The following is a 22,270-nucleotide window of genomic DNA, read 5'->3' on the forward strand; positions in this document are numbered from 1 at the left end:
ACAACAACAACAACAACAACAACAACAACAATAGTACTCAATAATCAAGTAACTCTAATAAAGTAAGCAAAGACGTATTTGTACTTTGTCAAAGATTTGGGACTTTGTGGGAAAACTTTCAGGGTTTAACCCCAATAAGACAGTGATGCTGGGAAAGGTAGATGTTAGTTTGCTGTTCCTACTGTTTACCCTGACAATTAAATATTTTCTCTCACCTGTTATAAATAAGACAATTGCCAGACTGGATCCTAAAGCTAGTTTATTGACAAGGCAGCATTAAAACTGTAATTTAGTCATATGAGTGGACAGTAAAAGTTTTTTTTTAAAAAAAGGGGGAAACATAGGTAGAAAGTGTGGTTCACACTTGTCTTGAATGGACAGCTAGACGATAACATTGTCACATTGTCACATTGTCAAGTCTAATTCTCATTTGGTTTCAGTCTGCAAACACACACATGTGTAGTACTTAACTGACAAATAAGCCTTAGACAACTAAGCTTGCCATGCCATGCATGGTGAGAACATTTACATGTAGACTAAAAAATGCATATACAAGCACCTACCAGCATTTCACTTTCAACTCAGACTTGGTGGTGATTCAATTTACAAATCCATAGTGAAACTTTGTGATTCCTTTACAGGAATAAAAATGCTTCACCAAACTGTACATGTTTACCATTTCTTAATGTCAAAGCTTTGAGGTATTTTTGAAACCTAATCATCTTTGGGGCGATATACATATGCTTAGGGCTAAGTTATTGTCTTTGGATATAGTGCAGGTGGTTTCTAATAAGGCTGTAGGCCAACATATAAACTCACTTGTAAAAGGAAGGAACTATGCATCTTTAAAAGAAAATCTCAACCACAGATTTTACAAGAAAATACCTTTTAAATGGTCAAATGGATATACTTAAGACACTTGGACTAAATAAACAAGCTGAAAGATGGAGCTCCAGTTTGACAAGAAAGGTTTTAATTGAAAGATGGTTCCTTTGTTTATCTTGGCACAAAAACCAGAACCCAAAGTTGTAGATAAGGAGAAATGAACTTACATACACAGGGTCTTATTTTCAACAAACCTTCTTTGGTTACATTTTTTCCAGAAATTTAGTTTGTTTTTTTTTAGTTAACTAAAATGTTCTTTCACATTTCGTTTTCGGTTTAGTGTTATAGCTAATTATAACAACCTTGACTGTGTGTCTGTAAAAACTATGCTTGCATTTGGTTTCTACAGGAAATACAGGAATGTGTGCATCTGCGTGTGAATGAGACATGAAATGTCACTTGCAGAACTCCAGCTGTTGCACAAAGAGCGCCAAGAAATATGAGGCACAGAGCCAGCCTGACTGAGGGCTGCACACCAATTGCTGCAGCCAGTCTTTTAAGGTAAGACAACCATAACACAGGAGAAGAATGTGAAGGTAAATTATTACACTATGCAGTATTTCATCATATTCTCTGCTGTGAATATGTACTTGACAAAGAAACGAATATGCCCTTGCAGGTTACAGGAGAGGAAAAATGTGAAAAAGGTGAAAAAGTGTTGTGTGTTCCAGTGTAAGAGCTGATCTGGCCAGTAAATATGCTGAGAATCTGTACATAAAAGCCTACCAAAACACTCACTTTCTAAAAGTGCAGCAATTTCACCAACTTTCTTTTCTCCTGGATATCACTTCTAAAACTACTTACAGCTTAGATCAGTAGGCACAGTTCAGGGTTCTTTAAACTTTCTGTATTTTGTTCTTACAAAAATCCTTTTGTAGTGGGTCTAAAGTACTTAGCCTTCCCAGAGACTAACAGTTCATTTCTTGTACTCTCGCGTGCCCCATAGAAGCCAAGCATTACTTCTGTGATTAATTCAGAAGTAAAGATCCAGACAACCTTATCATCTTGTTCAGTGCTTCAGTGCTAAGCTGTACCTCAACACAACTGAAATGAAGAAACTGGCTGTATGCCCGGTCTAACACACAAACAATGGGATTTATGAATGTTGATGAAAGACAATACAATATGTATTCCACGTGCACTTCCTGGTCACTGTGGTGTTTATTAATCTCATTTAAGAAGTGAAGACTTTGTTCCAGAACCACCAGATGAAGCTTAGGATGCAAAAGATAGATAACACCTGGTTGTTAGAAAGCTATTTCCTCAATAAGAACGGTCCATTTTTTGTGCATGTAGTCACCTTCCCTCACACAACTCTCAACACAGTGGGATGTGTGTTCCTATATTTGTAGAAACACAAAATAAACAAACAGTTGTGATAGACTAAACTTCAATTCAGTTTTATTTATACATTTACTAATTCTGAAATTAATTTAAGTCATTACCTGTTTGTGTTATAGTTTCTGAGCTGAAATGAGGCATAGCATAAAAAATGTTTCAACCAGCATGCAGGAGGTGGGGGTGACCTTTAAACAGGCATCCCCACTGAATCTGGCCTTCTCTGCATCTGCTAGTTACTCCACCAGGTTCTGAAAATAGTAACAGACTGACAAGCTCAACAGGCCCCACATGGTTTGCTGGGCACAGGTATCAGCCATTATGAACGTAGTGCATTCAGCTCAGCGGATGCAGATCTGATATAGATATAATGTACTATATTTTTTCAATTAAGAGATGTTCATTTTAGCAATAACAATATTGTCTCTCCATTTGCTTATTTAGCTAAAAACTGAGCTGAATATTATCAGTGACTCTGTGGTGTAGTTGTTAACACATTTGCATTACATTTAAAAGATTATGTAAGGTTTTTTTGAGTAGTTATAAAATGCTAAATTGTCTGATCACATCTAACGAAATGGCTAACAGGCTTTCATCAAAGTCCAGTATCTGTTGGTGTTCTTGCCAGATTCTTCAGTTCTGTAGGGACTTAAGGGTTAAGGTCTGATCACATGTTTAAGCACAGAGAACAAGTGAAGTGTATGAGTTTCATGGCGCCAGAACAATTCTTGAGAGGGCTTGATGCCAGCACCCACAGTCTCTATTATGAAACATGACTGGGACTGTAGTCCTTTGATACAAAACCAGAGAGCTGTTAATACAGACCAACAGAGGCTTTGCAAGTGATACCAGTTTGGCTCTCGAAGATGAGGGCTGGACTGAAGTTACAAATGACCTCAAGCCAACCAACACTATTTGAGAGATTACAGTTCTCCTAACACTATGTCTCTAGATTTACTGCCTGTATGTGGCTAATTACTGTGATTGCAACTGGTTTAATTCAAACCTGGAATATAGATTTATCGTTTATCCTACCATCTCCCACTTAAACTGGTTAATAAAATGGTCACACAGGAATGACAGCAAAAACTTTAAAAATCAGATCTGAGTGATGGACTGCATACTGGTTTTGCAATGAGAAAAGGCCAATCATTTTACGGAAGAGTAACAACTGAAAAGATAAAGAAAGATGAAATTAAACATTTGGATATAATTTAACCCAAAATTTAACTTATGATAAACAACATATCAAATGCTAACTTTCACACAGTATTGCTATTCTAACGCTTTGTCTAACATTAATCCTTTGTGTAACATAAACACACAACTTCCCACAATTATAAAATAATATCAGATGTCAACAGCACAAAATACTGTCAATATTAAATATGATAAATGAATATTTCACTGGCAAGAAGGTCATCACTGCTTCTCCACCCCAATTTGTTGCTGCTATCAAAATCAAAATGTTCTCATTTTTTCCTGTTTACAGGTTCTGTATGTCTATTATTATCTATTATGAATAAAATATGGGTTTCAAATCATTGTATTTTGGTTTCACACTGCGTCACAACTTTTTGGATGCTGAATCAGCTGATGCAAGATATACAAGTTGAAGACTGCACATTGTGTCATAGAGAAAAAGACTTTACTGAGCTTTTGGAGAGTCCAGTGATGAATGGCAACATGCTTGTGGTTGAGGAAAAGACATCAGGCTATGACATGTGTGATGAGTTCACTCCTGTGGTTTTACACACTCATTACTTCCTATAGCTAGGAGGAAAGCTGAAGGGATTGCATTAAGAAGTGCTTTAGAACATCTACAGGGAACTTGAAAAAGGTCATGTATGGAAGGATGTGTTGTTATGGGTCCATTGAGTGTGTTTAATCCTCTTGAACCTTTTTATGTGAGGATGCATGCAAGGATCTGTGGCTCATAGTCTGTGACTGCAATTAATGCAGAGTTGTGTGGCTTCAAGTAATTCTATTCTCAAGTAGTGAGAATATAATTTATTTTCTCCTGCTAATCTGGGTCCCAGTTGCAGCCTTTGTTTCAGTCTAAGCAGAGACCCTGGGACCTCCCTTTCTTTGGCCATCTCCTCCAGGTATTCTGGGTGGGACACTGAGATCTTCTCAAGCCAGCTGAGAAACATAATTTCTTCAGTATGTTCTTAGTCTGCCTAAGGATCTCTTCTCAGTTGGTTGTTCCCAAAACACTTTACCTAGGAGGTATTTTGGGAACTTCATTCTGATCAGAATGAGGAACATAGTCATTCTCATCAGGTGCCCAAACCACCTCAAATGGCTCAACTGTAGAAAAGCAGCAGCTCAACTTATTTGTTTAGCATATGTGCAAATGTCCAAAACAGTCAGGACCCATTCCCCAACCTGAAGATGCAGGAAGCAATGTCTTATTCACTGGAGAGAACCCTAACATATAGGCACCTAACTGCTGGCATATGAGCATACACTTTTCTGCATTTATCTTCCATTAAAATGAACTCTAGTTGTGGGCTGTACTTCACAAAAAGATTAGTTTCAGAACCTAATATCTCCACTGAGGTGAGGCCAGACATGTGTATTTCCTATCTTGCAACCTGTGGTGTAAGTTCCAGCTGTTTCTCCTCCTCCTACAACCAGTCCACCCCCTCCCTTAGGAAAATAGCGCCTGACTCCTACAGGTGGTGGGCCCACTAGAAAGATGGGCCCATGTGGATAATTCAGTCGGAGCCTGGCTGGTCCCCACGAGTTACCACAGTTCATTTTAAAAGATGTGTAAATAAAAATATTTTCTGACAGTTTGATGTGTGTGTTCATCTCCTGTGTCAGTCTGGGGACCTTGTTAATGACACCAGCTGCAGCTGGAAAGAAGCCATTTTTCATGAATCACAAGTTTCCCAAAGAAGGTTCGAAGCTTTTCATTAATTTTGGGAGAAGTTGGTCAAATCTTATCTGCCCACTTAGTGGTCCTGGAGGTGTGCAGGTCCCGCATGGCTTTCCTCCTGAAAGAAAAAGACAATTACTGACTGAGAAAAAACCAACTATGATAAAATTAAAAAAAAAAAAAAAAAATAGCACATAGACAAACATAGCAAAAAGAGCCAGAGCCAACAAGACTTAAAAGCTAGCATTAACTGAAGTTGTCTTTCTTTTGTTTTGCAATTTTCTGTTTTGCAGAGTGGCTTTTCCAAGTCTGCATACAATGGTTGTTTGGACCCCTTTAGGATTAACAAAACGTGGTATCTACAATATTAACTTATTAATTCAGTCATTTGTGCAGTGACACATTACATTAATATACAGTCAATTACAAGATAGAAAGGGCTTTAATTATTCTACACTGCTCTCTAGTGTCGAAAAATTGTAAGCGTAACCTAAAACGTCATCAAAATAGCGCCGCAATCTCACACGCATGCGCAATAGTGTGGAAGCTGACAAAATTCAAACTGGGTGGCGGGTAGTTGAAGTCGGAAGACGTAGAAGAAGAAGAAAATAAAGAGTACAATATATTTACTGTTGAGAGCTAGACCAAAGTGTTAAGAAAATGACAAGCACGTTGAAGGGAATTACTCTCAAAGGAAGCGCGGAGTTAGTAGCCGAGTTCTTTTGTAAGTATTTCTGTTATTTCATATTTTAGTCGCTCGTTTTCGACACCCATGCATGTAACGCTAATATGCTATTGGGCCTACATAGTGCCCGATAACATATTAGCATCAACGCAGCATGTATGCACTCACATGGCAAGCATAGCTCCAGTTTATGAAAAATAAAGTGTTTAAGCCTGATGTATCCTATAAGCGTCAATTCACAACTTCAAACCGAATAATTTGTAAAGACTGTCTAGTTGTCTGCCCTTGTATTGAGAATCGTGAACGTACACCATACATCGTTTCTATTCTACCGAGCTAATATATTCATTGATTCCCAGTTCGTTTTCTCTCGTGTTATTCCCTTTCTTGTGTAGTTGTTTTTGTAATCTTCTGTCCCTTTCAAGTTTGAATCATATAAGCCTCTAAATTTTACGAATCCTGGAATTCCGGCGTATTTGAAGCCTTTGATTTTCCCATTGTCATTCACAGCTTTCGGCATCAACAGCATCTTGTACCAACGGGGCATCTATCCTCCAGAGACATTCACCAGAGTTACCCACTATGACATGAGTCTCCAACTAACTACCGACCCCAAGCTGAAGAACTATCTGACTAACGTGGTGTCTCAACTTAAAGGTATCTCAATAGTGGGCTTCCCCACTCGTGACACAACTAAGGAGAAAGTGGAAAAACTCTGGAACTGAGTGAGCTAACCAACTGCGGTCTGAAGGCACTCCAGTTGTAGTTTTGGGCTTCGAGTTCTGTAGCTATATCTACAAGGCTGCTGGCTTACGGCAAGAAATCTTACTCAGGGTTATTTTGGTCACTATGGAGATGTTTTTTTTTTTTCTTAGTTTTACATATTTACTCTTAGACCTTGAAAAAAACGTGGACATTTTTTTCAAGGTACTTAAGAAAACAAACAAAACTTCAGTCTACTTTAAGTGGATTTCCTTGAACACCAGATAGAAAAGAAAAAACGTAATTGGTGAGAACTGAGCTCACAGCTTGGTGGGGAGTGACTTTGGATTTTTATGGAGAAGAAAAAGTAAAGGCAAAAGCCGTAGTGAAGTACAAAATAAGATGATGTTTGTGAACAATGAATGATTTTGTCAATTTATTTTGCTAATTCGGTGATCGTCTTTACTCAATAAATAGTAACTTGTTAGTTGCGATTGCTGAGTAGGGCCACGTGGTGGTGCATTTCCCCCTCCCCTTTTTGTTGTGTTGAATTAGATCAGAGTCAGAATCGGAAAGACTTTATTTATCCCCAAGGGGCAATTAACGTACAGCAGAGCAGCATGATGTTGAAGATGAACTCAGATGCCTATGAGACTCATGCCTGAGATTTTAATTGGTATGACCTGGCATCTTATGATCAATGTTAAGTAACATACAAAGCAGCACACGTGAGTTTCCATTCCCATGTTACACAAATTTGTGTTAAGCTATTCTTAGGCGCTTGTCAGGTGCTATTTCTGGTTAACAACGCTAGATTTTTAATTTTTGATTTACCAATTTTTGATTTTGTCATAAATACTTATGTATGTGAATGAGGAAGGAGATCGGTGCACCCTTTTCTGTCCAAGGTGATGCCATTGTAATATTTTATTTTATTTATTATTTTTTTTCTAAATCCAATGCCCGCAACTGTTGATGGCTGCCTCCTCAGGTTTCTTCCTGCTAAAGAGGTTTTTTTTATTCCCATCAATGCCTAGTGCTTGCTGCTCTGGGATCATCTGATTGTTTTTCTTTTTAAGCCTGTGGGGTCTTTACTTTAAAGTATAAAGTCTCTTGAAGCAACTGTTGTGATTTTTAATGCAATGTAAATAAAACTAAATGGAGTAAATATCTCTGGATTGTCAGTTCAAGTTTAATGTAATTCGTACCAGAATATTCATATTTTTGGGTGTATATGTCAAATCACTCAAGCTCTCAATTGTGTAATGCTAAGAGTAGTGAAATTACAGAATACAAATCAATCATCATTTTTCTCACAGAAATTGTGATCTCTTGGATATAGTTGTATTATGTTTTTAGGATGTTTAACTACCTCTCACTTTGCATAACAAACTTTAATTAAGTGTTGTTTGCTCTTTTGGTGTTGCAGAGTGGCTGTTTGAGTGCACTGTGCAAAAGCTGGTGTTGGTGATCACGTGTCTGGAAACCAACGAGGTGCTCGAAAGATGGCAGTTTGACATTGAGTGTGACAAGTCGGCTAAAGAGAGCAGGTCAGGACCTCTAGTACCTTTTTTGTTTGTTTGTTTTGTTTTAAATGCTCCATGCTAATGGTCATTAATTTGCTGTCTCCTAATTCCAACACCTGGCATGTTGCACTTGTACTTCCCCCACCGTCAGTTTGAGTGGAGTGATATATTATATAAATTGTTTTGAGCTTCAGGTACCCCAGGTGTGGACTATCAGGTTCCTGATTGGCAGTACCTGTGCGCATGGACTCTGCAACAGTGATTAGCTAGTGTCTGCTATAAGCATGGCATGTTTGACTGATGGGACTCATGCTATAGGGCAGACCTTCCCAAAGTGTGGGGCCCGCCCTCTAGGGGGGGCGCAGAGCCATTGCAGGGGGGGCGCGGTATGAAAAGGGAAAAAAACAAAAACAATGCTTGGACACTGCTAGCATAATGGACAGGTTTTTGATGGGGCTCCCACACACACGCAAAGCATGAGATGAAGCATAGCTGAATATGTTTCCAAACTAGGGCTGTTTGATATAACAATATATATCGGATGAAGATATAAAAACGTCTATTGTTTCATTTTTACGCTATCGTTTGTTTCGTGGTGTCGCAAAATAAGCTGTTTACGGCAATATTTTTGTGTGACGTGAAAAAAGGCACATACCTTTGACGTTGCGTGACGAACTCTGTATTCCTCGTCCCCACGTAAACGCAAAAAAGGAGTTTTAAAAAATCTCAGTTTTCGGTGATTCGAAACGCCGTTTACGTGTGGACAAAGGGTCCAAATACATAGAAACAGGTGCGTTTTCAAAAATACCCATGTGGGTGTGGACGTAGCGTAAAAGAGTTAGTAGTGTATTTTCTTACTACCTGTAATTTATTGCAGATTACTTGTATTTACTTAATTGTGTAGTAAATGTTTGAGGTGTGAAATAAACCGCAATGGAGCAAAATATGGGTATGTGTGGTTAAAGGATGTTTGTGTGCGCACGGGTGGGGTGGTGGGGGGGCGAACATTTTTCTTGTCAAACAAAGGGGGGCCTAGCAAAAAAAGTTTGGGAGCCACTGCTGTAGGGTAACCTCCAGTTGGTGTTCCACAAAGTTAAGTTACAGTATTATGTGGCGTGAGCCCTACAGTAGCATCTCCAAATTGAAGGCCAAGTTCCAGCACTTAGGACCTGCACGCAGTCTTCTACAGGTTTGGATGATGTGTCCGACAGCTCGCTAGCCAGACAATCTGGAACAGACCGCACATGGCCAGTCTCAGTCCCATAGGGCTTCCAGGAGTCCTGTTATGACTGCCCGTCACCATTTGGCCCGTTTGTGTTGGCAAAATGTGCACTGGAACTTTGTCTAGAATAGGGCTGCCACAAACGATTATTTTGATAGTCGACTAGTCACCGATTATTTTTGCGATTAGTCGACTAATCAGATCATGCATCCATTGAACGTAAAACATACAGCTTATTGCACCAGCATGCACCAGTTTAATAAACTCAGCCGTCTGCTCCTTGCTATCTAAAATATAACAGGACACCGGAGTATATTCTCGAGCATTTCACACTTCTGATAATCAGCTGTCTGCTTAACGTTTATTCAGCTGTGTAAAAACTATAACTTTAATCTCAGCCGAAACCGATTTACTCAGGAACAAATAAAATACTGAAAAATGCCAAACAATAACATTTTTAAGTTATCTAAGTGACTTATATATCATGTTTAACCTGAGTAGCGAAAGACGGCGGTGGGTTTGAAAACGCTCTAGTGAGCCTTGCCCCCGGCTAGCTAACGAGCTAGTGGGTAACAGACGTCTCTGAAAACGTCGGAGCGCTTTTGAAAATATGTGGTGTCTTGATAAACTGAGCAGATATTTGAGGTTTACACAGCTACATTCTCGTCTGAAAATATGTTAAACGTTTATTTTGTGACCCAGAAAGAATAATAAGAGTAATATTAAAACTAACTAGCTGCCGCCATTGTTGGAAACTGAGCTGGGCCGCGCTATGAATTCTGGGACACAGTTTCTTCTTCTTCGGCGTTTAACGGCAGCTGGCATCCTTGTACATGCAGTGCTGCCATCTTCACACTCAGTACTCTTAAATCCTACTAATTCCTGCGTCTTTTGGGATCTTACAAAGCTTCAAACGACGTGTCGACTATTAAATCAGTCGTCGACGATTTTGATAGTCGATAGATCGTGACTAGTCGACTAATCATGGCAGCCCTAGTCTAGAATCTGCCTATGACAGTTAGACCATAGGGTCAAAGTTCTGAGAAGGCGCATGATGCTGATTGTTTCACTGACAGGGTAACGACTTTTTGTGGAGGCAGTGCGATAGAGTGAGACAGCGTCTCTCTCGCTGGAAAAACGAGGCTTGTCATCACCGGAAGCAGTCTCATTAGAGAGATATTGAGATGAGATTCTGCAACCAGTGGCAATCTGGGACAGGAAAGATGACAATGCTCAGCCCACCAAAGAGTGTGGTTTATCAAACTACCGCCAGAATTTGGGAGTAGGGAGGATGCAATGGTCTGCCTACAGTCTAACCAATTGTCGTTTAGTTTTGTGCCGTTTGTGCTAAAGTGACCAACACAATTAAGCTGGCTGATTTACAACAAATCCTGGTGTGATCAGTATGAGAAGGAGCTGCCAGGCTGTTCTCCAATCAGTTGTAGCAGATGACTGCCTCTTCCTGAGCCTGGTTCTGCTGGAGTCGTCTTCCTCTTTAAGGACAGTTTTTGAGAATCTGCTATATCTTGACATGATTGTGTTGCACATTTCTTAGATGCACATTCATGCTGTTGTTACTCAAGCAATGATATTAAAACCTTAACTGACTGGTATTTGGCAAATTAAGGTTAACCCCTGCAGCAGCATGAACTCATGCTGTGTGTCATCTGCAGCCTCAGTAGCAATCTGACCAGGTTGTGTTCAGTTTTATATAAGCCCTTTCCACTGCAGTGTCAGATTTCCGTGGCTTGCAAGAGAGAATCCATTGTTGGCTTCTTAGGTTGCATCCCATGAAAGCAGTCAGTTCTGAGTCTGACTGCTTTTATGCTTGGCACTACTGTATAGAATTAATATAGCCATTCTGTCAACTTCACCCAATTTGGTAATTCTCCTCTGACCTCTTCCATTAGCACTGGATCTTTTAGATCAGTAGTTTAGTTTCTTAAATCAGCAGTTGCTACATGTTCTGGTCTTTTTGGTGTGGGCATTAATTCAAAATAGCTGCAAAATTTGATCAGCTGTCAGGCCAACATGACTGACTGCAGGTGCATGAGTTTTATTCCTGTGTGCCACACAGTTGTAGTGTTATCTGAAAATTATTAACGCAGTAATGAGCCGAACTATTGCATCACGTAGAACACACATGGCTGACTTACTATGACTGCGTAGACTCACATACACTGTATTATATGTGGTGGCAGGACCAAATGTGTTAATCTGCTGCTAAAAATAGGTCTTCCCTTTGATTTTTTTAAATCACAACAATCAATCTAATAAAGTAAGCCTATTGTAAAAAATAAACCCATGTATATCCTCTAAGGCAGGGGTCGGCAACCCTAGGCACGCGTACCACGGCTGGCACGCGAAGGGTTAACTGATGGCACGATCATAGCTGGACTGGCCATCGGGCATACCGGGCATTTGCTCGGTGGGCCGATGGTGATTTTCCGTTTTTATGGGCCGATGATTTTTTTTATTATTTGTAATGGTATAAACAATGAAAGTTGGTGGATTGGCCAGATGCTGGCCGGTGTGTAAAAATAATTCAGTTCTTTGGTGGTGGCTATGGCGTAGCTTCCACAGATTCAGTAACCTTAGCAAATGGTGGAGGCCAGTAGGTGGATGAGAGAAAGGGGAGGCAGGAGGAGGAGAGACCCGAGGTGGCCGCCGGTCCGAGGGTCAGGTGAACTGAACTTCAGGTAAGAAGTTATGACCTGCAGTCTGTCTGGGTCAGATATAAACCAAGTTTAGGTGGAGTTTATTTTCGTTGTGCTGACTTTTTACAGTCAGAATAACTCGTACTGCTACTAGCTAGCATGACGGAGTTTATACAGCTGGGTGGGTGCTATGATGTTACTGATAGTGAACTTTATTTTATTGATAAGGTTAGTTAGTAGAGTTTGCCAACCGTCCCGTAAAAAGACGAATCGTCCCGCATTCAGAGAAAATATTACGCGTTTCGTATTGAGCTGAAAAGGAACACAGTTTGTCCCAGACTTCAGCTACAATGAAAAAAAAAACACACAAAGCTGGATTTATTCTGTCGTTACGCTGCACAGCTGCCTCTTCTTCTCTCATTCTCTCCCCCTCCCTCTCCTGTTGCTACTTCAATCATGAAACTGATCAATGATCAGCTGATCGGCTTTTCTCTCTTGTTTGTTTATCACCCACTTTGCGCCAGAAAGAGGAAACCGCCGGATGTCGCGTTAAACAACAGCAGCATGTTTAAGCTTGATCAGCTGTTAGAATTTATTTAATATTAATTTCCAGTATCAGCTGATGTTTGCTGGAGCCACAGCTGTAAAAGCTGCTGGTCATGATGTCGGTTTGGTTATCAGGTGAGAGGGAAACATGAAGATGAAACCAGGAGATGTCCTTACTGAATCATCAGAGCTGAACAGGTGATGGAGAAACAGGTTTACCTTTTAGGTGACGTGAATGAGTTGAAGTGAAGTTATAAGGGAAGGAAGAAATACACGGATACATCCGTAGACTCGAGACAGCATTCACAATGTGTTTTTGGGACTTTTAGGTGTATGGACCAATGTTTTATTTTCTGATCAAACCAGAAAGCTTTAATGAGCAGCTAGATTTGTCTCGCATTAACTGGCTGAGTTAATGCCAGTTAATGCAACGTCGAAGCAGCTGGAATCCATAGCTGTGCGTGTTCATGGAGCTGCATTTTCACTGCAGGACATCACTACCTGACAAGTTTAACTGTCTTCAAAACATCGCAGAGGCCTTATTGACAGTATTTGGTTCTACATATCTGTGTGAGCAGATTTTCTCTCACATGAAGAGTGTCCTCAGGTAGCCGTCTGAATGCTGGATGCTCGGAGACCTGTGTCTCTGAGTGGGAGACCAGAGATCAGAGTGTATTAACAAACATGCCATATTGGCTCAGTTTATTTTTCTTATCATTGTTGTGAGGAGACCATAAATAGCATTTGCATTTTCTGTTGTACAGTTCATTTGCTGTTATGGTGTTCTTGTTATGGATAAAAAGTGTCTTTTTATATTTTTTTTGTTTCAAAATAGCTGATAGCTATTCGCTGATAGCTGCGAACATCTGTGAACAAATATAATTCTATAAAGTGGTTCTATATAGTATGTAACTGTTAATATAGAGCGTTATTAAATTTATTGCTAATACAATCATATGGCACACTGACTTCTGAGGACATTTTAGATGGCACTCATCATCAGAAAGGTTGCCTACCCCTGCTCTAAGGCATCTGGACAGATCTGTTTACTTACACTTATTGACAGGAGTTGAATGGTGCAGACTTTGGGTTGGTTGGCTGATTTGTCAGCACAGATCTGAATTTGTATGTTTGCAGTGGATTCGTTTTTTTGTTTTGTTTTTTTGCAATAAAATGACATGAAATTTGTACTTTAGAAGAGTCTTTACAACAGATTATGTAATTTGGTTAAATGAGCATCTGTCATTACACTCAACTGGCTATTGTTTGACTAATAAATAATGCATGTTAACTGAGTTCTCATGTGTCACCCAGTGCACCCAGAGAGAAGTCCATTAAGACAATTCAGGATGAGATCCGCTCAGTTATCAGACAGATAACAGCCACTGTTACTTTCTTGCCCCTGCTGGAGACGCCATGTGAGTAATGAGACTTTTGACATTTGAGCCTTTGATGTGGTGGTTGGGTAATAATTTCAACTCCTCCCCCCTCCCCTCAGGTGCTTTTGATCTCTTGGTTTATACAGACAAGGACCTGGTGGTTCCAGATAAATGGGAAGAATCAGGGCCGCAGACCATTGACCAGTCAGAGGAGGTGCGTTTGCGTTCCTTCACCACTTCAATCCACAAGGTGAACAGCATGGTGGCGTACAAGAAGACTGAGTCAGTTTAAACTTCTAAACCACATGAGCTGTTACAGCACCGACCACTGATTCTTATAGAAACCAGTAGATCTAACACTGCCGTGTCTTTGTTCACTGCCTGTGCGTGACTGGACAACGAGGACCTGTTTTCCTTTGAGCTACACTGTGTCTTATTTGTCAATATGATAAGGACATGAAGGAAATGTGTTCTTTCTACATTGATGTAAATATTTCTGCTAAGTGGCATTTGTCTGTAGAAAACAACTGTCTTTTCTTTAGTCTTTTGCTTTCTTTCATTCTTTCAGTCTCTGTTTTAGAAGATAGTGGTATCTATGTTGAACTTTTATAAAATGACATAAATAAATGCATTTTGCTTTTCCCCAAGGAAGTGATTCTGTGGTTTTCTTTTGTTCAGGAGGTGCCAAGGTTTTTCATTGTGTTATTTATTTTGGAGCATTATATAAAAGATATCACATGGTTTTTGGAGCCTTGAGACGATGCCGTCTTGGGGTGCATTTCAATAGTATAAGCTGATCTTTTCATCAAGGTCAAGAAAGAGAAGTTAGTTTGGAATGCACACTGACATCCATCCATTCATTCATTCATTGGTTCAATTTTTCACCCGCTTGTTTAGTACATTTGAGAAATTATAGACAGCACACAGGAGACATAGTAAATAAGTATTATTTAATGGGACATACTATTCACTTCGCTCAGTGTTGAAAGGTGTCGACAGTTGCAGATGTGTAACACCATCATAGTACTGTATCAGCATATTACATTTTACAAAAGAAAACCCACAATTCTCTTACCTAAAAAAATCCATCCATCTGTCGTGTAATGCCCTCTCATATACATGCAAAAGAAAAAACTGACAACCAAGCAGTGAGGGTTTTTTTTTTTTTTTTGTTTGTTTGGTTTTTTTTCTCCAGAGAACACAGGCTAAGGACACAAATTAACTTTCTGAGCATGTATGTCTACAAAAGTGCTTGAGTTTAAATGAATCTGTCATGTCCATTAGTAAGCTGTTCATTAAATGCACCTATGTGGCTTCCAGACCTCTGTGACTCCTCATCAACAGTTTATTGGCTGGACAATTAACTGTTTTACCAGTTCTGCTGATTCAGCAGTTTCATTTACCAAAACATTTCAGAACTTTTTCTTTTCTGCATAAAAAAAGAGGTCTGAAGGGTAACAGTAGCATCCTTCAAAACTAGATATTAACAAACATTCTAGGTGTACAGAAAAATGTCATAGTAATGTTGCATTTTCTATTTATTCCTAGTGTGGACATGCTGAAATCACTTTTATTGAGGAGTAATTGTTCCTTCTTGCAGGATCAGCAAAAACCTGCATTTCACAAGGTCCAAAGGTACCAGATTGTTCTTTTAAATGTGTTGGTGATGACACCTCGCCTCTGACTACAGACTGAAAACCTCTGCCTCTAAAGGGTGGACAGCAGTGAACCCAAACACATCAAAATGCTGAAACACTTAATATCTTTATCTAATGAAAAAGTTGCTCCTGGATACATTCTGGGTTACATACTGAAATTTTCTGCCAAATTCTGTTGTTCAGTCAGTCTTTGTAGTGCAACAGAAACTGCTCTAAATGTTAAAGAATCCTTTTTTTCCTTGTAGCAAATATCTTGTTTGAACAGATTTTTACATTTACCTATCAGAAAATCAGGTTTACAGAAATAGAAATTATACACCGTCACAATGTATCACAGCTAGATGCCACCCTCGGTGAGTAAATCATACTTTATATTCTGTAGACATTACTCCGTCGTTCAGTTTGTAAAATTGGTATGCATAAACAGCATTATTGGACATGGATAAATAAAAATAAGTGGTTCTGTAAAACTGAATTGTGTACTTTATCGCAACAAGGCAGTGGCAACATCTAGATCCATTTTCCTTTGAAATCACAGATCTAGTCTTTGGCTCTTCCTACAGCTGGAAAAATAGAAAATCTAAATTCCAAATAACACAATACAGTACATTTCCAAATGTCATCAGAAGAAGCAGTTGTTCCTAAGAAAGGGCCTATAAAAAAAAAGACGGGATTTTTTTTCCACATATGAAAACATTTTCTAGATAATTGTGTGCTTTGACAAAAGAATGACCTTACAATATAGACTCTAATAAATATATAAAACAAAAATAAATATGCAATAGTTAAGACAGTGAATAAAATGTACGAAAGACTCAAACCCACGTCGTGTGTGTGTGTGTGTGTGTGTGTGTGTGCCGTGAAGACATATAACAAGTCTATAAGATTATTGTGACACTATGTAAAGTATATAGTAGTTGCATTGTTTTCATCCCACTAGAATGGTGCTAATGGTGCTAAAGCTCCATGAACACTGGAAGCGACATGCTGAATACAGACCATTCAAAGTGAATCACATCCCACAACTTCAAGTGATTACAGATGAAATAACCACAGGCAAATTCTTTGAATGTTCAGGCAGAGTAGAAAAGTGCTAAATAAGAATCAGTCCGTACCATTTCCTATTTGCTAAGGGAAGATAATTTTTTTTTAACTTCTAGGCAAGAGACCGAAGCAACTACCAATAGGAATAAAGAATACATATGAACTGGAAGTACATATGTAGAGCTTCCAGTGTATGCAGCTTAACCATTCAGTGTTCCCTAAAGTTCACTACCTGTCACAGATAGTGTAGGTGAGACCATCAATATGAAAGCCACTCTATGCAAAAATAACAATGTCTATGGTAATAAATATAGCTTAGTGCTGACTTTGTTATTATCTCTGGTGAGTGAGAAAAAATGGTGGTGACAGGATAAAATGACCATGACCTCAGAAACAATGATTTCTTGTTATGGACACATTTCATTCCTTTCTGTTCATGGTAGGGCTTAGCTGTAAAACTAGCATACAACTTTTTAACGAATGTTCGATAGTGGGGGTGGACAGGTACAACTTTGATGTTATTTCATAGTTTATCTATTTTTATCTGTTGTGAAAAGTACTCACAAGAATTACTGATACTCCGGGAGACAGGAAAAGTGCTGCCAAGTCTAGGCAGATTACCAACAAGTCAACTGACTGACTTGTAGATGTTTTTACAGTTTTTTTTCTATCTTACTTTATTTTTTAATTTGTACTCATTGGCATGGCTATGCATGATCGTTTGTAATTTTCCTATATCTGAGCAAACGCTTTGCCCGGTGAGTAAACTCCAGATTACAACAAGGAAAAGAAAGACAAACTGTGAAACCTGACTGCGGCACCTCAACCGTAATAGATTAAGTCTTAAAGTATTAAGACTGCTCAAGGCAAGTGACCTCTTCTATTATCAGACCATAGCTAGTGTTTTATTTCATGATAGGAAAATTACTTTTCTACCTCACTGTCAGTCCACACAATACGCTATTAGATAATTTTAATGAGAATAGGTTGAAAATGTAGAACTCTGGAAATTTGAGTTGGATGAAAACCAAACTAGTGTTTGGATCACACCAAGCCGTTAACAAGCCCCTTCTCACACTCCTCGGCTAAACACTTCCACTGCTGCCGGTTTTTCTGACATCCTTCCAACAACGGGGAGCAATACTCCGATAAGCCAGCCAAGGTCTGTGACAGTGATAAAGACAATTCAGCATGGGAAATCAGAGGCAGAACTGAATGCAGGAAGAATTGCTATTCATCAGCTACACTGGTCAGCAAAAATAGCAAGGGCTGAATTACCTCATATAACTGAATGCAAATGGCATCAATGAAGGACACCTGCATGCTTGGTATCTTATCCCTTTTCTCACGATTCATCAGGTCCTGTGAAAGGATTGAAAAAATGAGATGTAAACTTTATATTAATTAGAGTCATTAATAAGTTAACTGTTTTAGCCCCAAAACAGACAAATCTATGAGAAACTTCATATATATGTGTATATATACATATATATACACACACACACACACACACATATATATATATATATATGTATATATACACATATATATATATACACATACATACATATATATATATTGCTATATATAGCTATCTCTCACTCTCTATCTATATATAGATAGATATAGAGAGAATATATATAGAGCGAGGGAGAGAGAGATTACCACAAAATATGACAATTAGTTAAATTTATAATGTGTGTCCAACATCATTTTACAAACAAAATAACTGAGACAAGAAAAGATACAGGTATTTATAGTCATGTAAAAAAGAAATTTGTCACATAAATGCACTGTCTGTGAAGAATGAGTACCCTCCCACTGCTTCAATAGGAATTAAAAAGGTAATTAAAAGAGTGAGTAGAGGCCAGGTGCTGCTAATCAAATGCAATTGATTAACTAATCATGACTGTAAATGCAAATGTTTGTTTATATAGTGTCAAATAACAATAACAGTGATCCCAGGGCACTTTATACTGTAGGACAAAGATCTTCCACTACAGACTGCATAAAGTCCTAAGAAAACATTCTTTTCACATGACTGTAACATCAGCATAGTTCTTGAAAATGTGTTGTGATACTTCATGATTTGAAGGGGAATATATTTAAATGCAGTAGGATGAAATACCAGAGGATTCAGAACAGATTCCTGGGCACTCGATGGCAAATGTTGCACTGTTGAGAAGGATTTATCCAATATCATTCATATGAACCCTGAAATTACTTACAATTGGTTCAATGTTCAGCTCTTGCCTCTCCTTATCCCCCTGCTCGAAAAACTCAGTGGCCACCAGCTCTGCTATCTGCATCAGAAACCAAATGCAGAAACATTGAAACATTTTATGAGCTTTTAGTTCTTAAAAGGCAAATTCTATAACACTAAATGTAAAACCAAAGATAGAAGCAAAGTAAGCTTTTACGATGGGGTAGCTGTAGCTCAGGAGTTAGAGCAGGGCATCTACTAATTGGAACGTTGGTGATTGGATCCCTAGCTGCTCTAGTCTGTGAGCCAAAGTATCCTTAGGCAAAATAGCGAATGCAAAGCTGCTCTCTGATATGTTCATTGGAGTGTAAATGTGTATGAATTAAATAGAAAGCAAAGAAAAAGTGCTTGTGTGAAGGGATGAATGACCGTTTTGAATACTCAGAGTACAAAAATGCAATATAAGAATCAATCCATTTATAATTTGCTCTGAAAGCATCAATTTTAAATCCTCATTTATTGTTGGACAGAAGACTAAGTTGGGTGAATTGTATACTATGCAAGTCATAGTGTCATTGTAACCTTGGAAACTTTGTGGCATAATTGTGGCAGTTTGAGTTGAAGTACAACACATAATAAGAAAGAGGTCTCCTACATGGAAATAACAAAATGCTTATACTGCTGCTGGAGGCAGCATCGTTAGAACATTAATCTTGAGGAAATGACTGGGAATGACCCAGACAAACTGACAGCCTGTGTGACAGCTGGAAGGAAGAAGGAAAATGAAACAAGTGAATAGCAATAGCAAGAGCTCTCCCAAAAGCCCCATACAAAGTTAGTGTTCTCAAGTTTTCAACAAAGAGATAAAGAAGATAGGCTCAAGCTCCAATCAACATCATTCTGTGTGCACGTGTTGCTGAAGCCGTCTTCAGCTCTTGATTGAGTTGGTGGTGCTGCAAGGAATGTAAGTACTATGATGCAGTTGTTAATTGTTGAGACTAAGAAGCTTTGCCTTTACTTCCTCCATGATCTATGAAAATATTTTAGCAGTGCTTATGGAGGTTACTTTCATAAACTCATATCATTTCTTTAACCCTTTCATGCATGAATCATGACAACCTCAATCAGGATTATACTTTATTGTTAAAGTATTTTTATTTAGGCATGAAAAAAAGATTTTTGAAATTAATTTTTTTAAACAGGTACTTTTTAAATAGTTTTTTACTTGTCCACTTAGGTGAACAACATCACTTTTGGAGTTTGTGGCAGAGTATGGAGTGACACATCAGTGTCCAATGTAGTGGTTTATGTGCAAATATACCATCAACACTGACACAAATACAAGAAAACAGCCTTTAAATAGCTGTCCACTGTAGTGACCATTATGCGTGAAAGGGTAAAAGTAAAGCACAGTTTGGCTCTTTGGTTATTTAAGGTCTTCAAAATCAAAAGTGGAAACCAACCAGAATGTATTTCTTAAGTAAAAAAATGGCATGATATTAAAAAATGCTATATTTGTAAATCGTGGTGACTTTACTGCATTTTTTAAATACAACTTTTTCGTTATGATATTTTCTGTTGTTAGGTTTCAGTGATAACCTTAAATGATTATAATGACTTTAACAGACTGAAAAAAGTATGACTGGAAGTTTCAGATTTAGAGCTAGTCTAAAAAACAAAAACAATATGGCAGATCAGCCTAAATGCTAGGAAAACACCATTAGAATCAGTCCAGAATCCAAAACCATTGGGTGACGTCACAGTGAATATGTTAATCTTTATATAAAGTCTATGGATGGAGGCTGTGAAAGTAAAACAGACCAGGGAAGGAGGGGTATGGGTTTAGCGCAATCTGTTAATGAGGAGCAGGTGATTTGCCAGAGTGTGTGTAAGCCAGGGAGCGTATGTACTTGTTTGCTGCCCTGAATGGTTTTTTTTAGAGCTGTCATCTGGGCCCAGCTGTTTTTATTAACAAGCTCTCATTTATCAACACTCTCATACACACACACAGAATGTTTATCTGTATAACAATTCCTCTGGGCCTGAGTTTCCTAACAAGGCACAGAATAATGAAGGTCACTGGGAGACAGCAGGGACACTACAGCACTGAATATAGTGCACGCTCACGTGCGTGCACTACAGCACTGAATATAGTGCACGCTCACGTGCGTTTGTGTGTGTGTGTGTGTGTAGTAGGTCAGTGATTAAGAAAAAAAGAGAAAACAAGGAGGAGCTCTGAAAGGTAATTAGAGTAAGAAATTGTAGGATCAGATGTGAATAACAAAGAATACATTTTAAGGCATGTTGCACCTCAGGTCACAGTCAGCAGGGCTCTATTCCAGGAAGCTTGTTATATAATATACCCAACTTGAATTTTCATAAGATGAAGCTGGAATTCTGTTTCTTTATGTTTGATTTGTTAAATGTAATGATTCAATTGAGACAAAATGCAGGTGACAGAAACTGAAGATAAAACCTGAAGATCCACCCTCGAATCAGCTTTTGTGACAGTCTGATTATTTTCTTGTTCCAATAATTAATCAGTAAAAATGTAATGACAAAATGTAAGAAATGTACTTGTGTTCCTTCCTTCCTTTGAATTGTGCTTACTGAATGAAAGTGCTCCATGAGATTTAGAGAAAAACTCTGCTTTAATGTTGCCCAGTTTAACCATTTATACTGATAAAGCCTTCAGCTTCTAGGCCTGGATTTCTACATTTAAGATAAAACTTGAAACTTTTCTTTTTGATAAAGCTCATAGTTAAGTATGGATCAGGTGACCCTGAATCCTCAGTTAGTTACACTTCAATAGGTCTAGGCTGCTGGGAGTTTACTCACCTTTTTAGATTTCATTTCATTTAATCATTAGTTATTATTAATCTAATGAATGAATGAATGAATCAGGATGTCACACAGCCAGCTCAGAAGGGGAGGAGTCAGAGACAAAAACTTGTGCTGGCAAAATTTAGTTCAGACTCTGTTACCCCAGTAACTGACACAGAGTCTCTTTCCCTGAGTTTCTCTCATCTTCTGCAAAGCAGAAGTGTTAACTGTCTTGATACTAAGGAAGTTAATTATTTTTGTATCATCAATTTAACTAAGATTTTAAATTACATTGTACAAATTAACTAGCAGTTATAATCTATTTTTAAAATTTGGTTTGTTTGCTTCATTTTGAATTTTTGATACATTTTTATATTTTTTAAATACATTTTAATATTTTACTCATTGCCATTTTTCCTTTATATGTAAAGTGAGTTACAGTTTCAGCTGGTTTTTTTTATATCTCATAGAAACACTATGTAACTATAGAAAACAGAAATATGGGGATGTGTGTGTATACCACGGTAAAAACATAAATACACAGAAAAGCAGCGTACCAACATACAGACAGGTAAAGGTTGCGGGTTTTTTTTGTTTGTTTGTTTGTTTTTTACCCTTTTTTGTACTGGCCAGGGCTTAGTGATGGCAGAGATGTCACATGCAGTCATCAGCATTGACCTGAAGGGGGTGACAAAGTTACAGACATTAAATTTCCACA

At 38.4% G+C, this 22,270-nt stretch overlaps 2 protein-coding genes across 4 annotated transcripts in view; one reads left to right on the plus strand and one right to left on the minus strand.

Moving 5' to 3' along the window:
• The first annotated feature begins 5,647 nt into the window (after positions 1-5,647).
• Positions 5,648-14,471, plus strand: mad2l1 (MAD2 mitotic arrest deficient-like 1 (yeast)). Its single transcript, XM_084924636.1, has 5 exons — positions 5,648-5,831; positions 6,303-6,449; positions 7,924-8,044; positions 13,760-13,863; positions 13,944-14,471. The coding sequence occupies exons 1-5, from the start codon at positions 5,768-5,770 to the stop codon at positions 14,114-14,116; spliced, it is 609 nt and encodes a 202-aa protein (XP_084780762.1). The 5' UTR covers positions 5,648-5,767; the 3' UTR covers positions 14,117-14,471.
• A 286-nt stretch (positions 14,472-14,757) lies between these two features.
• The window catches only part of pde5ab (phosphodiesterase 5A, cGMP-specific, b), a 113,156-nt gene continuing 105,643 nt past the window's right edge, over positions 14,758-22,270 (minus strand). For all 3 annotated transcript variants that reach the window (XM_084924634.1, XM_084924633.1, XM_084924632.1), the window contains exons 19-22: positions 22,167-22,230; positions 18,755-18,829; positions 17,805-17,888; positions 14,758-17,690 (exon numbers count right to left, since the gene is read on the minus strand). In XM_084924634.1, coding sequence (XP_084780760.1) covers positions 17,571-17,690; positions 17,805-17,888; positions 18,755-18,829; positions 22,167-22,230 — 343 coding nt within the window. In that variant the 3' untranslated portion in view covers positions 14,758-17,570. The remainder of the gene's footprint in view (positions 17,691-17,804; positions 17,889-18,754; positions 18,830-22,166; positions 22,231-22,270) is intronic.

Source organism: Perissodus microlepis, chromosome 3 (assembly GCF_051167445.1).
Source record: "Perissodus microlepis isolate ML-2025 ecotype Zambia chromosome 3, ASM5116744v1, whole genome shotgun sequence".
Taxonomy (NCBI): domain Eukaryota; kingdom Metazoa; phylum Chordata; class Actinopteri; order Cichliformes; family Cichlidae; genus Perissodus; species Perissodus microlepis.